A 12,311-nucleotide genomic window follows, 5' to 3' on the forward strand; every position below is an offset into this window, starting at 1 on the left:
TATTTTCATATTATTTTACACTTCCCAATCATTTCAGTGCTTCCTGCAGAATGTTCTTGTTGACGGGACTTAGTATATGAGATCTGTGTGTCTCCTGTTCACTCATCCCTAGCGACATCTCAATCCACCATCTACAGTGACCATATGATGTCCCACCACCTCCCATTGGGCTGCCTCTGATGGCATTGGGCATCACACCTGTATGTTTGGATTGGAGTCATGAAACGAAAAGATGTAGATGACATAAAAATAGGTAGTGTACATGGAATAGATCACTCTTCTTCAACCATGTGTCTCCAGAGGTTGTTGAACTACAACTACTTTCATTCTCAGCAAGCATGGGCAATAGCCAGAGATGATAGGAGCTGAAGTCCAATATTATCGAGAGACCCAATGCAAAAGATGCTTTGGCTTCTATGGGGAGAGACAAGAACCACATGTGTGAGGGTATCTGATGGAAGCAGAAGGAGGGAAGGGTTGCCTGGCATGCTCTTATTCTTATTCTTATTATTCTATACCGCACTTCATCTGAGAATCACAGGGCAGTTGACAATATAAACAACAAAGGAGTGCGTAACCATCTAGCTTACAATGAGGGGATATAGCTCAGTAGCAGAGCTCAGCTTTCCATGCATAAGGACACAATTTAATTGCTAACACCTCCAGTTCAAAGAGCCCCAGTTGAATGAGAGAAAAACACTTTGAAGGGCAAGAGAGAATTTTTGCTACTCAGGGTAGACTGTAGTTAGATAGAAGGGCTAATGGTTTGAATCAAAGGAAGGGATATGTACATCCACAATCCTCTTTCTATACCCTGCACAAGTTTCACATCATATCAATTCAGAAACTTATACCAACTGTCCAAGGCACTGCTTCACAAGGGAGGAGATCTTGGGCTATAGTGGGATGACACTGATATAGCACTTTGCTTGTTCTGAGACTTGAGGACTCTAGCAAAACAGATCCCACACCCTGTAATTTTTTATAATTATCGATCAGCATCACTACTTCTAAATGTCACATGGGAAATCACACGCCAGGCACAATAACAGCCACAGAAACAGCCCTTTCCAAAGGGCTGTGAGGACCCTGTGTTGTAGTCTATATAGGCACCTGTCCTATCAGCTTACATGAATCCAGTTAGGGAGGTGGATTTGGGGCTGGTGCATAGCTCCTTGCAGCCAAGTTTCCCTATAACTTTAGCCGAGACTGAAATGCTGTTGATAATTAAATGTAAACATGATGACCTCCAGCTGCAGTTCAGCACAAAAATGGTTAGCGCTCCACCTGCTTTTCCTGCTGTTGATGCTGCATTGTTCTTCTAGCAAGTATTTGAACTCCTCCACAAGCAGATTGAGACAACAAATTCAAACCAATTCACTCGGTCCTCCAGCAGACATGATCATTGGTGAATTTATATCCATTACGCAAGGAAACTTCAGAATGCATGAATTTACGGAAAAACCCAAAATCTCTTCGTTTACTACTTAGTAAGTAGTCATTTATTTATTTATTGGAGAATTCTCTACTTGGCCCTCTGATCATTCTTGATGAAATAAACGACTGCATCAGCTTCTCCTGTAATACTTCTAGGATACATTCAGGCTTATGTCCCACCAATTATGTCCCCGTCCCCCCACATAACGGATCACATGACACAGTGCATGCACACCATTTGAATCGCAATGCTTTTGAGGGGAGAGGCTTTCTCCAATATTTGGGGATGTCCCTCAGTGGCGTAGCGTGGGGGGTGCAGGGGGGGCCGGCCGCACCGGGCGCAACATCTGGGGGTTAGGGTTAGGGGGCGCAAATCCACGGGTTAGGGGGCGCAAATCCACGGGTTAGGGGGCGCAAATTACTTGCCTTGCCCCGGGTGCTGACAACCCACGCTACGCCACTGGGGTCCCTTCAGCCCCTAGGAGTTGGATCCTATGCCTGTAATCCCATTCATGCTTATTGGGGAAGCAAAATGCATTGAATAAAAAAAGAAAAGGAGGGATTTGCTCCCCAATAACTTTTTTAAAAGGCATGCAGCAGGGTAAGGAAAGATTGGAGTGAGCTGAGCTGGTTTGCAAAGAGACCCAGAGCAAATGGATCATCCTATCCCAACAAAATAAATGGAGCCTGGGTGAGACAGACCCTGCGTTCCCCAGAAACAATCTGCTCTGTCATTTGCTAATGGCTTGGAGTTGCATTAAATCAGCAATTTAGAAAACTCAGCATGCAGAAAGCAGGGAGGGGGGAATACTGCAGATTTTGCTCATCTGCTGTTTCTCTGTCTATTCCTGGAGCTCACTACTGGCAGTCCAAATGTAGCAGGGAGAGAGAGGGAAAGAGAAAGAAAGACCATCCCAGTCCTACCCTCCCATCTCTCTTCCTCTCTTACGCTGTGATTCAAGGACTGGTAAAAAGCCCTTGTGTTTTGGAGCACACTGGTATACTCAATGGTTGTTCTACAGGTTGAATGGAGAACACATTCCCATGAATACTTCATGGTTCAGAAATGGAAGGGAGGTGGTGGACAAAGCAGCAGAACAAGAGGTAGGCATGGACATTGTGTTTAAGAGAGAGGCAAAAGGGGTTAACAGAAGAACTTCACAGCTTTTTATTTCTGGGTTTCCCATATCCAAACCCACCAATTCATCCACAGCACGACAATGAATCCCTTTGAATTCACCATTTACATAAATCTAATCAAAATATATAAGGAGACTGCTCTAGTTTCATTAGTTTGAATATAATGTTCCCTTCCTATGGGTTGCAACATTCAAGGTACATAGAACACAAATCAAAACTGAAACACAGTTGTTTCTCTTCCGCCAGTGTTGCAGTCATTCTTTGTCTCATTGCAGTGCGATCCCGAAAAACTACCAGCATGTTCTTGCCTTCATCTTTGCCATGCAAGAGATCAACAAGAATGCCAAATTCTTACCCAACATCACACTGGGATCAACATTTTATGAGAATGCTTTTAATCCTTCGCTAACGTGTTGGAAAACTCTTGCTCTTCTTTCCATGGGACAACGAATTATCCCCAATTACCACTGTAATGGGGAAGATAAATTAATTGCTGTCGTTGGAGGGCTCACCTCCCAAAACTCCCTTCAGATTGCCAATATATTAAACACCTACAAGATTCCACAGGTATGTGTGTAGATACATAGATACAACCACAAGGGCAGACATACACAGAAAACCCCAAAAAGCATCCAGGTTAGCTTTCAATACCATTACATCATGTTTTCTACACTTGTGTCCTACATTAGACTTGGTATGGGTACATGATTATGTTAAAGCCTCCTAGCTATGTGTTGCCAACACTGCCGTCTCAATTTGCATTGGGATTTGGGAAGGGGGGATAAACCCATAATACTAATAATCCAAGCTCTGGTTCTTCCAAACCTGGCCATGCCACAAATCATGTAATCATAGGAGCATCCAGCTTCCTGCTTAGAAACTTCTCCTAGTTTGAGACTTAATAATGCCAGGGCTGTATACTTAGAAAAGTAAGACCAGATGGTTAACCACCACAATAACAAAGTCTTTTTAATATGAACAAATGGATGGTTTTCAGATTCCTAAAAATAGAATGCCTTTCCCTTTAGCTCAGCTATGGCTCCTTGGATCCAGGGCTGAGTGACCAAAGGCACTTCCCTTCCTTCTTCCAAATGGTCCCCAATGAAGAAGCTCAGTATGATGGCATTGTTTGGCTACTCAGGAGGTTTGGGTGGAACTGGATTGGCCTCCTTGTTTCAGATGATGACAGCGGAGAAACCTTCCTTCGTACTCTCAGACCAAGGCTTTCCCAGAATAATCTTTGCATTTCTTGGACACTAGTGATCCCACTAGTGACATTTTTTTTACCTAAGGAGCTACTTCTAAAAAAATTGAATCCCCTTATGTTTGCTCTCACAAGGAGGGAAATGAATGTGATTCTTGTGTATGGAGACAATCAGTCTCTAGAGGCTTTGAGACTGGTTTTAATCTCCCTTGAGGTTTTCTCTATGTACCCAGTGGAGAGGGTGTGGATTACAACAACTCAATGGGATTTCACTGCAGTTCTGGTTGGAGGCAAATTCCCTTCCATATCCTTCAATGGCACCTTGTCATTTACACTCCATTCAAATCCAGTTCCAGGGTTTCAGGACTTTCTACAGACCATAAATCCATGGCAGCCAAATCTTTATTTCATCCAGCAATTCTGGGCCAGTGCATTTCTCTGTTCATTCCCAGTTCACAATCTAATTGACACAACTCAGGAACCCTGCACTGGGAGGGAGAAGCTGGAGAAACTCACTGGACCCGTGTTTGAAATGGAAATGTCCAGCCAGAGCTACACCATCTACAATGCGGTCCATGCAGTAGCACATGCTCTCCATAGCATGTATTCCTCAAGAACCAAACAGAAAGTACTGGGTGAGAAATGGAGACAGCAGAAAGTTCAGCCCTGGCAGGTACTGTCAACTACTCTCCTCAATGTTAGAAGCACAGGAGTTATTATTACTGTTCATATGTTTCACAGCTGAGCCCTGGCATGGAGGAGAGGCCTTGGGGATTTTCAGTGGTGAGCTCTATCATTGGGAGGGACTTTATCTCAGTGAAAGGCCACATGCTTTGCATGCTGCACATTCAAAGCTCTTTAATCCATCCCAGGATTCTCCTACTTGGGGATGCGCAAGGGGCAGGAGTGTCCTCTGGTATTAGAAATGGGTTGAAACCTCAGATGTATGCCGTATAGAACTATGGCAATTCAGAGTAGACAGTTCTGGGCTACAGAGAACAATGGTTTGACTCAGCACAAGACAGTTTCATATGGTAATGGGGAGGGTTTTTTGAAGTACCCAGTATATATGATAAAATGTAGTAAGTACCTGGTTCCTATGCCAAGTTAAAAACATACCAAGTCATGTCTCTTAATATTGAAACTGGAAAGGCTTACAGCTGAATGGCAGAACATCTGCTTTCATTCAAAAAGTCCCATGTTCAACCCCCAGCATCTCAAGATCATACTGGGAAAGACTCTGAAACCCTAGAGAGCCAATAACAATCAGTGACTGAGCTATTTAGGGCAATGATTTCACTCACTGTAAGGCAGCTTTCAGTGTCCTATAACATACTGATGAATGGTAGTAAAAAGCCAAAGGTCCACTTGTCAAATGGAAAAGAGAGAGTGTATTAGCCTACAAGGTCTGTGTCTTTTTCCTCTTGCAATCTAGCTTCATTTCTTCCTGAAGAACATCCACTTCAACAACAGTGCTGGGGAAGAAATCTCTTTGGATGAGAAGGGGCAGCAGGCAGGTGGCTATGATCTCCTCAACTTGGTCACATATCCCAATGAGTCCTTCCAGAGAGTCCGAGTGGGGAGGGTGGACCCTCAGGCCCCCCCAGGAAAAGAGTTCACAGTGGATGGAAGTGCCATCGCATGGAATCCCAAGTTCAAGAAGGTGGGTTTGGCCATTTCTTTGTTTTGATCATCATCCATCATCATCATCTTTTATGAGAAGATCAGGAGATCCAGGAAAACAGAGATGGCTACAAAGGAGAAGTGTGAGGAGGCAAGCTCTGGTACTCACTGATGAAATACTATCTTTGTTACTTTGTTCAAATTTGTTGATCCAGAGTTAGTCTGAAGCTAATTTGGAGCTCAGGGTTAAGAACAAGGTATTTCTGAGTAAGGAATCTGCAAGTGTTTAAAGCTCTTGAAAAGGGATTGTGGTGCTCCAAAATGCGTTGTTGGCAACAATCTCCGCCAGACGAACCCCAAGTACAAAAAGAAATCATCTACCACCTGAAATGTGTGGTCACTAATGTTGATGGATCGAGTGCTGGTGATATCCTCTCCCAGGATGCTGGTCTCCAGGCTGATGGTGAGGCCAAACTCCATGCAGGCTTGGCCATAATTTTGGGGATGAAAGCATCCAAAATGCTAAGGAAAGAGCTAATGCTCAGAAGGCTATTGAACGCTGTGCTGTCATATGCCTGATGCAATTGATGGATTGATCAAATTTATATAGCACCTGGATAGCTCAGTTGGTTAGACCATGGTGCTGATAACGCCAAGGTTGCAGGTTCGATCCCTGTATGGACCAGCTGCATATTCCTGCATTGCAGGGGGTTGGACTAGATGATCCTCAGGGTCCCTTCCAACTCTACAGTGCTATGATGAACCCTATACCCGGAGGTCTCAGGATGGTTCCCATAATAAGATCAACATATAAAACCACAAAATACATATTCAAAATAAACCCAACAACCCAATAGCCCCCCCCAAAAAAACACACATCACATTTTGAAAGGGCATAGTCATGGCAGTTTGTACAGTTATGGCAGTCTAAACAACTAGAGCAGCAGGAATGTTCTGTTGTGCTGCTGTCAGTCTGTCACAGTATTTATCATAGATTAGAATAGAATCATAGAATCATAGAGTTGGAAGAGACCACAAGGGCCATCGAGTCCAACCCCCTGCCAAGCAGGAAACACCATCAGAGCACTCCTGACATATGGTTGTCAAGCCTCTGCTTAAAGACCTCCAAAGAAGGAGACTCCACCACACTCCTTGGCAGCAAATTCCACTGTCAAACAGCTCTTACTGTCAGGAAGTTCTACCTAATGTTTAGGTGGAATCTTCTTTCTTGTAGTTTGGATCCATTGCTCCATGTCCGCTTCTCTGGAGCAGCAGAAAACAACCTTTCTCCCTCCTCTATAAGACATCCTTTTATATATTTGAACATGGCTATCATATCACCCCTTAACCTCCTCTTCTCCAGGCGGTTAAAATCTATCTAAGATGTATTAGCAATGTGAGTAACACCTACCTGCATTGTATATTTTATTCTGCAAGTTCAAGTACACTTGGTAAAAAATAATTCTTATTTGAACTTTAAAAGAGAGTGTCTTGTGTAGTTTTTATAGGAGAAAAGGGGGAACTAAATAACGGGTCAAACAGCCAGGGCTATCTTCCGCAAAACTCCTTAAATGGGAATTAGAGTTTAATGCCCACCACATGGTTTATGAGAACTTCCTTGGAGACCACTCTCAAGGTTGTGTCGTCTGCAGATAACATGCAAAATATGTGTAGCAACCATATTAAATATCTTTCATCACCAACAACCAGAACTTGCCTTTCTTTGACTAACTCATAATTCCCTACTCCTGCACACCTAAGAAGGAGAAGAAGCATCTGCTGCTGGCTCCTTCTTTGAGCTCTTCTCTCCCTCCAGGAGGGAAGCAGCATTGGCTTATGAGGAATCAATTTATCAAGAAGGAGAAGGGTGGACATAGATGACAATATGATTTCAGTAGAGAAGCAAGCTAATTCCATTCAAAATCTCTTGCGTGTCATTACCATTAGATGCTGCCCATTTCCACCTGTGTTGAGAGTTGCCACCCTGGACAGAGTATGTTTGCCCAGCAGGAAAAGCAAATCTGTTGCTATGACTGTGTTCAGTGCCCTAAAGGGATGATTTCAGTCCAGAAGGGTAAGTGAAGAAACCTGATAAAAAAATTCCTTCCAGTAGCACCTTAGAGACCAACTAAGTTAGTTACAGTGGTACGTCGGGTTACATATGCTTCAGGTTACAGACTCCACTAACCCAGAAATAATAGCTCGGGTTAAGAATTTTGCTTCAGGATGAGAACAGAAATCATGCTCCGGCGGTCCAGCAGCAGCAGGAGGCCCCAATAGCTAAAGTGGTGCTTCAGGTTAAGAACAGTTTCAGGTTAAGAACGGACCTCCGGAACAAATTAAGTACTTAACCCAAGGTACCACTGTATTGGTATGAGCTTTCGTGAAGAAACCCGACTCAACTGGAATTCCAATCTTCCTCTCCAATATTCATGTCTTAGTCTTATTGTGTCTGCTTATTTTCTGTCATGGATGCCACGCAAATGTGTTTATGTTACTGATACATATTCTTCTTTAATCTCCCCTCCCCTTTTGACAGCCATTCTAGAGTATATTGTGTGAAATTACGTCCACATAGGAGTAACCACCATTGAAATCAGCATTAAATACATCTCGGTAGAAACTCTGTAGATTCCCTTTTGTCAGCATTGAACCTGCAGCAAAGAAATTTGCATCTTCTGTTACTTACAAGTAGAGTTAGACATGTTTAATAGGAAAAGACTGAAATCAATCAGTATACTCTAACCATGACAAATAAATATGAATGGATTGATTAGTACAGCTGAGATGCTCATGGAGGAACCATCACTTAGTTGTGAAAGTAGACTTTGCTTCATCAGCTCAGTAATATGTTTTGTGTACAGCATAACAGACGGTGTCAATAATATTAATAAGTATCGCTTCAAGAAATGCTAAAAGCATGCTTCTCACTTTCAGATGCAGATCAGTGTGAGAAATGCCCCAATGATCACTACCCAAATGCCTTTCACAACCAATGTATTCCCAAAAAAATAAGCTACCTATCCTATGAGGAGCCCTTGGGGGCAATTCTGGCCTCCTTGGCTCTCCTGCTTTCTCTGGTCACAATTGTTGTGATGGGGACCTTCGGTCTGCACTGGAACACTCCCATTGTCAAAGCCAACAACTGGGGCATCACCTGCACCTTGCTCTCTTCTCTGCTTCTCTGCTTTCTCTGCTCCTTCTTATTCATTGGCAGGCCTACAAAGGTGACCTGTGTCTTGAGGCAAACCGTCTTTGGCATCGTCTTCTCCATTGCTGTGGCTTGTGTGTTAGCCAAAACCCTCACTGTGGTTTTGGCATTCATGGTGACCAAGCCTGGGAACAGCCTGAGGAAATGGCTTGGGAAGAGGCTGGCAGGATCCCTTATCACCTTCTGCTCTCTCATTCAAGCTGGCATCTGTCTTGGGTGGCTGGCATCCTCTCCCCCATTCCCAGAGTTTGACCTACACTCCCAGGATGGGCAGATCATAGTGCAGTGCAATGAAGGCTCCGACATCATGTTCCACCTTATTCTCGGCTACATGGGTCTTTTGGCCATTGTGAGCTTCTCTGTGGCTTTCTTTGCCAGGAAGTTGCCTGATACTTTCAATGAAGCCAAGTTGATTACCTTCAGCATGCTGGTCTTCTGCAGTGTTTGGCTGTCCTTTGTCCCCACTTATCTGAGCACCAAAGGGAAATACATGGTGGCTGTGGAGATCTTCTCCATCTTGGCCTCTACTGCTGGCTTACTGGGTTGCATCTTCCTCCCCAAAATCTACATCATTATATTTAGACCTGAGATGAACAGTAGAGAGAGGTTAGTAAGGAAGAAGGATGACCATAGTTGAGAGGGTAAAAGAGATGGCGTTAGCCAGGGACCTTATGTTCTGGCAAGGAGATGTTATTTCCTTTGCTTTTATTTTGATCATCATTTCTTTGTTTGTATGTTCCATCTTCTCTGCCCTCCAAGGAGTACATAACTCTCCCTCTCTTGCTATTTCTCAAAAACTCTCTGAAAAAGCTTAGATTGAGAGATGCCATCCTCCCCATGGCTGAATGGGGATTTCAACCCTAGTTTCCCAGGGCCTTGAACAACACACTCATCGCTACACATTAAGCTGGGGGCATGGGGTAGTTATGCTTCTTTTGTAAACTTTGCTAAATATCTGCATTTTTGTCCTCGATTTCTATACCCTCAAAAGACACACACATGCCAAGTAAGGAAAATTAACCCTCTGCTCACCTGCTGCTGAGCAGAATGTGCAATGCTGTCACTTACTGTGATCTACTTCTCCAGGGTGTTGTCTGTGTGGAGAAACATGAGAATTGATTCAGGCCCAAATCCAGGTCAGGCCTTCCTCAGGTCAGGTTGTGGCTAATGTTTTCAATATCCGTTAATTTTTAAAAGCAATCCTTATTTTCCTTTTGGTTATATATTTTTTCATTAAATTCACGTTACAGTAATCACAACATTCAGATATTGTATGTGAGTTCCATGATTGTACCAATATTCTAGGTATACAGCACAGTTAAGAGGACAGTTGTGTGCTCTTAAGAGATCTCTGGCATATTAGAGAGGGAGGTTTGGAAGAGAAATTCTTACTCTCTCTTTGCAGAGTTGGAACAATGGGGATTGCTCCAAGCACCTTAACATTTGGTTTGATTTGCATCTGCCCTCATTCAGCTTTAAACAGATATTCCCCATAAAAATACTGAGGCTAGAATAAATCACAGACACTTAACTTTGCAAATAAGTGACAATTTTACTCAACAAATGTCCATCCACTGGATAGTAAAAGTAAAAAAAAAACAACTTCCCAATGATTTAAAAAGAGGAAAAAATAGCATTTCTTCACAAATGGAATCACACAATCCTTTTGCTAGGTTTTAGAGAGAAACTTCGTTCACATGGCTTTTCTTCAGCTGAGAGCAATAGCTCGGCTAACAGCTTCTTCCAGGAAGACAGAGGGAGGGAGGAACCAAATGGTTTGAAGCTTCAGGACCTGCAATACTTAGACTTAATGAAATCCATTAGTTTGATCCCCCACCCACCCCTATGTTCCTTAACATCTACATGAAGCCATTGAGCAGGTTCTTCAGGACTATTGGAGTAAATTTGTCAACAATATACTGGTGAAACACAGCTCTCTACTTTTCCTCTACATCTGCAGGTGTGGTTGTGGATGTCTTGCCTCACTAGTGGACTAGTTTGGAGCCAATAAACTGAAGCTCAATCCAAATATGACTGACAACTGTTAGTGAACAGTTGCCCAAACCAGATGGGTGAGAGGTGGCCTGCTCTTGATTGGGCTCCACTCCCTCTGAAGGAGCAGGGGTACTTCTCGATCCATTGCTGCCATTTGAGGCTCAGGTGGCCTTGATGGCATGGAGTGCCTTCCATCACCTTTGGCTGGGGGTCCAGCTGCAGCCCTAAATGGACAAGGTTATCCTAACTTTATCAGCCTGGATAAGTCAGTTGCTTAGACTGTGGTGCTGATAGCACCAAGGTTGCAGGTTTGATCCCCATGGTCACAGTCCGGGTTACAGGCAGTTGGAGTCCCGGCTTGGTACGCCGGGACTGGGGTAGAGGTCAGGAAGCAGGAAGCAGCAGTCCAGGGGTCAGGAAGCCAAGAGTCCAGGCCAAACTCAGGAAGTCCCCAGTCCTGTGAGGCCCTAGCAGTTACAGGACCTGGCTCCTGCATGCACTCCTGACACCCGTGTAGGATCCAGGTGGTTGGACTAGATGATCCTCAGGGTCCCTTCCAACTTCACAATTCTATGATTCTATTAAAGTTATTTTTCCTATGCTCCTGGAACCTCTAGGTTGGATTATGGCAATATGTTATACCTAGGGCTTCCTCGAAAGACATTCAGAATCTTCAGCTAGTGCAGAATTTCATGACTAGGTTCTTTACTGGGGCAAGACTTTTTAAGCATATGCGGTAACACCAATCCTGGCCCAACTGCACTAGTTGCAGATTACTTCCCAGGTACAATTCAAAGTTCTGGTTTGGACCTGTAAAGCCATGAAGGGCTCAGGACTACAGAACCTGAAGGACCTCTCTACTTCTTTAAACCAATTCAGAGGCTGTGATCATCACCACCCAAGGCCCTTTTTTTGTGCCTCAGAGAGTGGCAACACAATAGTGGGCTTTTTCTGTGGTGGCTCCCCACTTGTGGAATTCTCTATCCAGGGAAGCTCACCTGGCAACTTCATTACATATTGCTGCATGCCATCCCATTCCCCTAGCATTGTGAGATTCCAAGGATTCCAAACGTGTTTCCTTTGGAATGAAGTACAGCAGAGACTGTGGTGTCTTTATTATATATGGTTTATTTACACATATAAACAACCTGGAGGGGTTCAGAGCATTAACACCCCAAGAAGGCCTTCTTTCTCTCATAGCCGCACACTTGGTTTCAAACAGAAATCAAGCACCGCTTTGCCTCTCTGCCTTCCCAGCATGCAACTTTGCTTCCAGTCTCCAGCTCACATAACTCTCAACTCTGTGTTTGTCTTTCTAACTACCCTAGAGTTGAAAGAGGGAGGCCCACACCTTTGCTGTCTCACACAGAGCCATTCCCTTTGTTTCCTTAATAACCCATTACCTAATCTGACTTTAGAAAATACGAATCCTTGCTTCAATTTTAACTCTTGCTGGACCTAGGAATTAGGAATGAGATGTGTCTTAGCTTACAGACTACCTGCTCAAACACATGAAATGTAAATAGGTGGAAGGTCCCAGGACAGTAGTATCCATGGAATAGATCTTTTCTTCACTACTCTTCATCCCAGCAAGCCATGGGCAGTGACAGAGATGATGGGAGTTACAGCCCAATACTATCAGGGGACCCAATGCAAACTATGTTTATGCTTCTGTGGGGAGAGACAGGAATCACATGTAGG

General features: G+C 43.8%; 1 protein-coding gene across 1 annotated transcript; it reads left to right on the forward strand.

The window, feature by feature from the left end:
• The first annotated feature begins 1,428 nt into the window (after positions 1-1,428).
• On the forward strand, positions 1,429-9,252 carry LOC114583265 (vomeronasal type-2 receptor 26-like). The gene is made up of 6 exons (XM_077917989.1): positions 1,429-1,490; positions 2,853-3,144; positions 3,606-4,454; positions 5,217-5,444; positions 7,352-7,478; positions 8,342-9,252. Exons 1-6 carry the CDS (start codon positions 1,444-1,446, stop codon positions 9,250-9,252), a joined length of 2,454 nt encoding a protein of 817 aa, XP_077774115.1. The 5' UTR covers positions 1,429-1,443.
• The last annotated feature ends 3,059 nt before the right edge of the window (positions 9,253-12,311 follow it).

Source organism: Podarcis muralis, chromosome 13 (assembly GCF_964188315.1).
Source record: "Podarcis muralis chromosome 13, rPodMur119.hap1.1, whole genome shotgun sequence".
NCBI classification, from domain to species: domain Eukaryota; kingdom Metazoa; phylum Chordata; class Lepidosauria; order Squamata; family Lacertidae; genus Podarcis; species Podarcis muralis.

Excerpts from the sequence above, each read along its gene's own strand:
- LOC114583265 (XM_077917989.1), top strand. The coding sequence starts at position 1,444 with ATGCATGAATTTACGGAAAAACCCAAAATCTCTTCGTTTACTACTTA. Across the intron at positions 1,491-2,852 it reads ATCTCTTCGTTTACTACTTA|TGCGATCCCGAAAAACTACC; the intron begins GTAAGTAGTCAT and ends GTCTCATTGCAG. Across the intron at positions 4,455-5,216 it reads AGAAAGTTCAGCCCTGGCAG|CTTCATTTCTTCCTGAAGAA; the intron begins GTACTGTCAACT and ends CTTGCAATCTAG.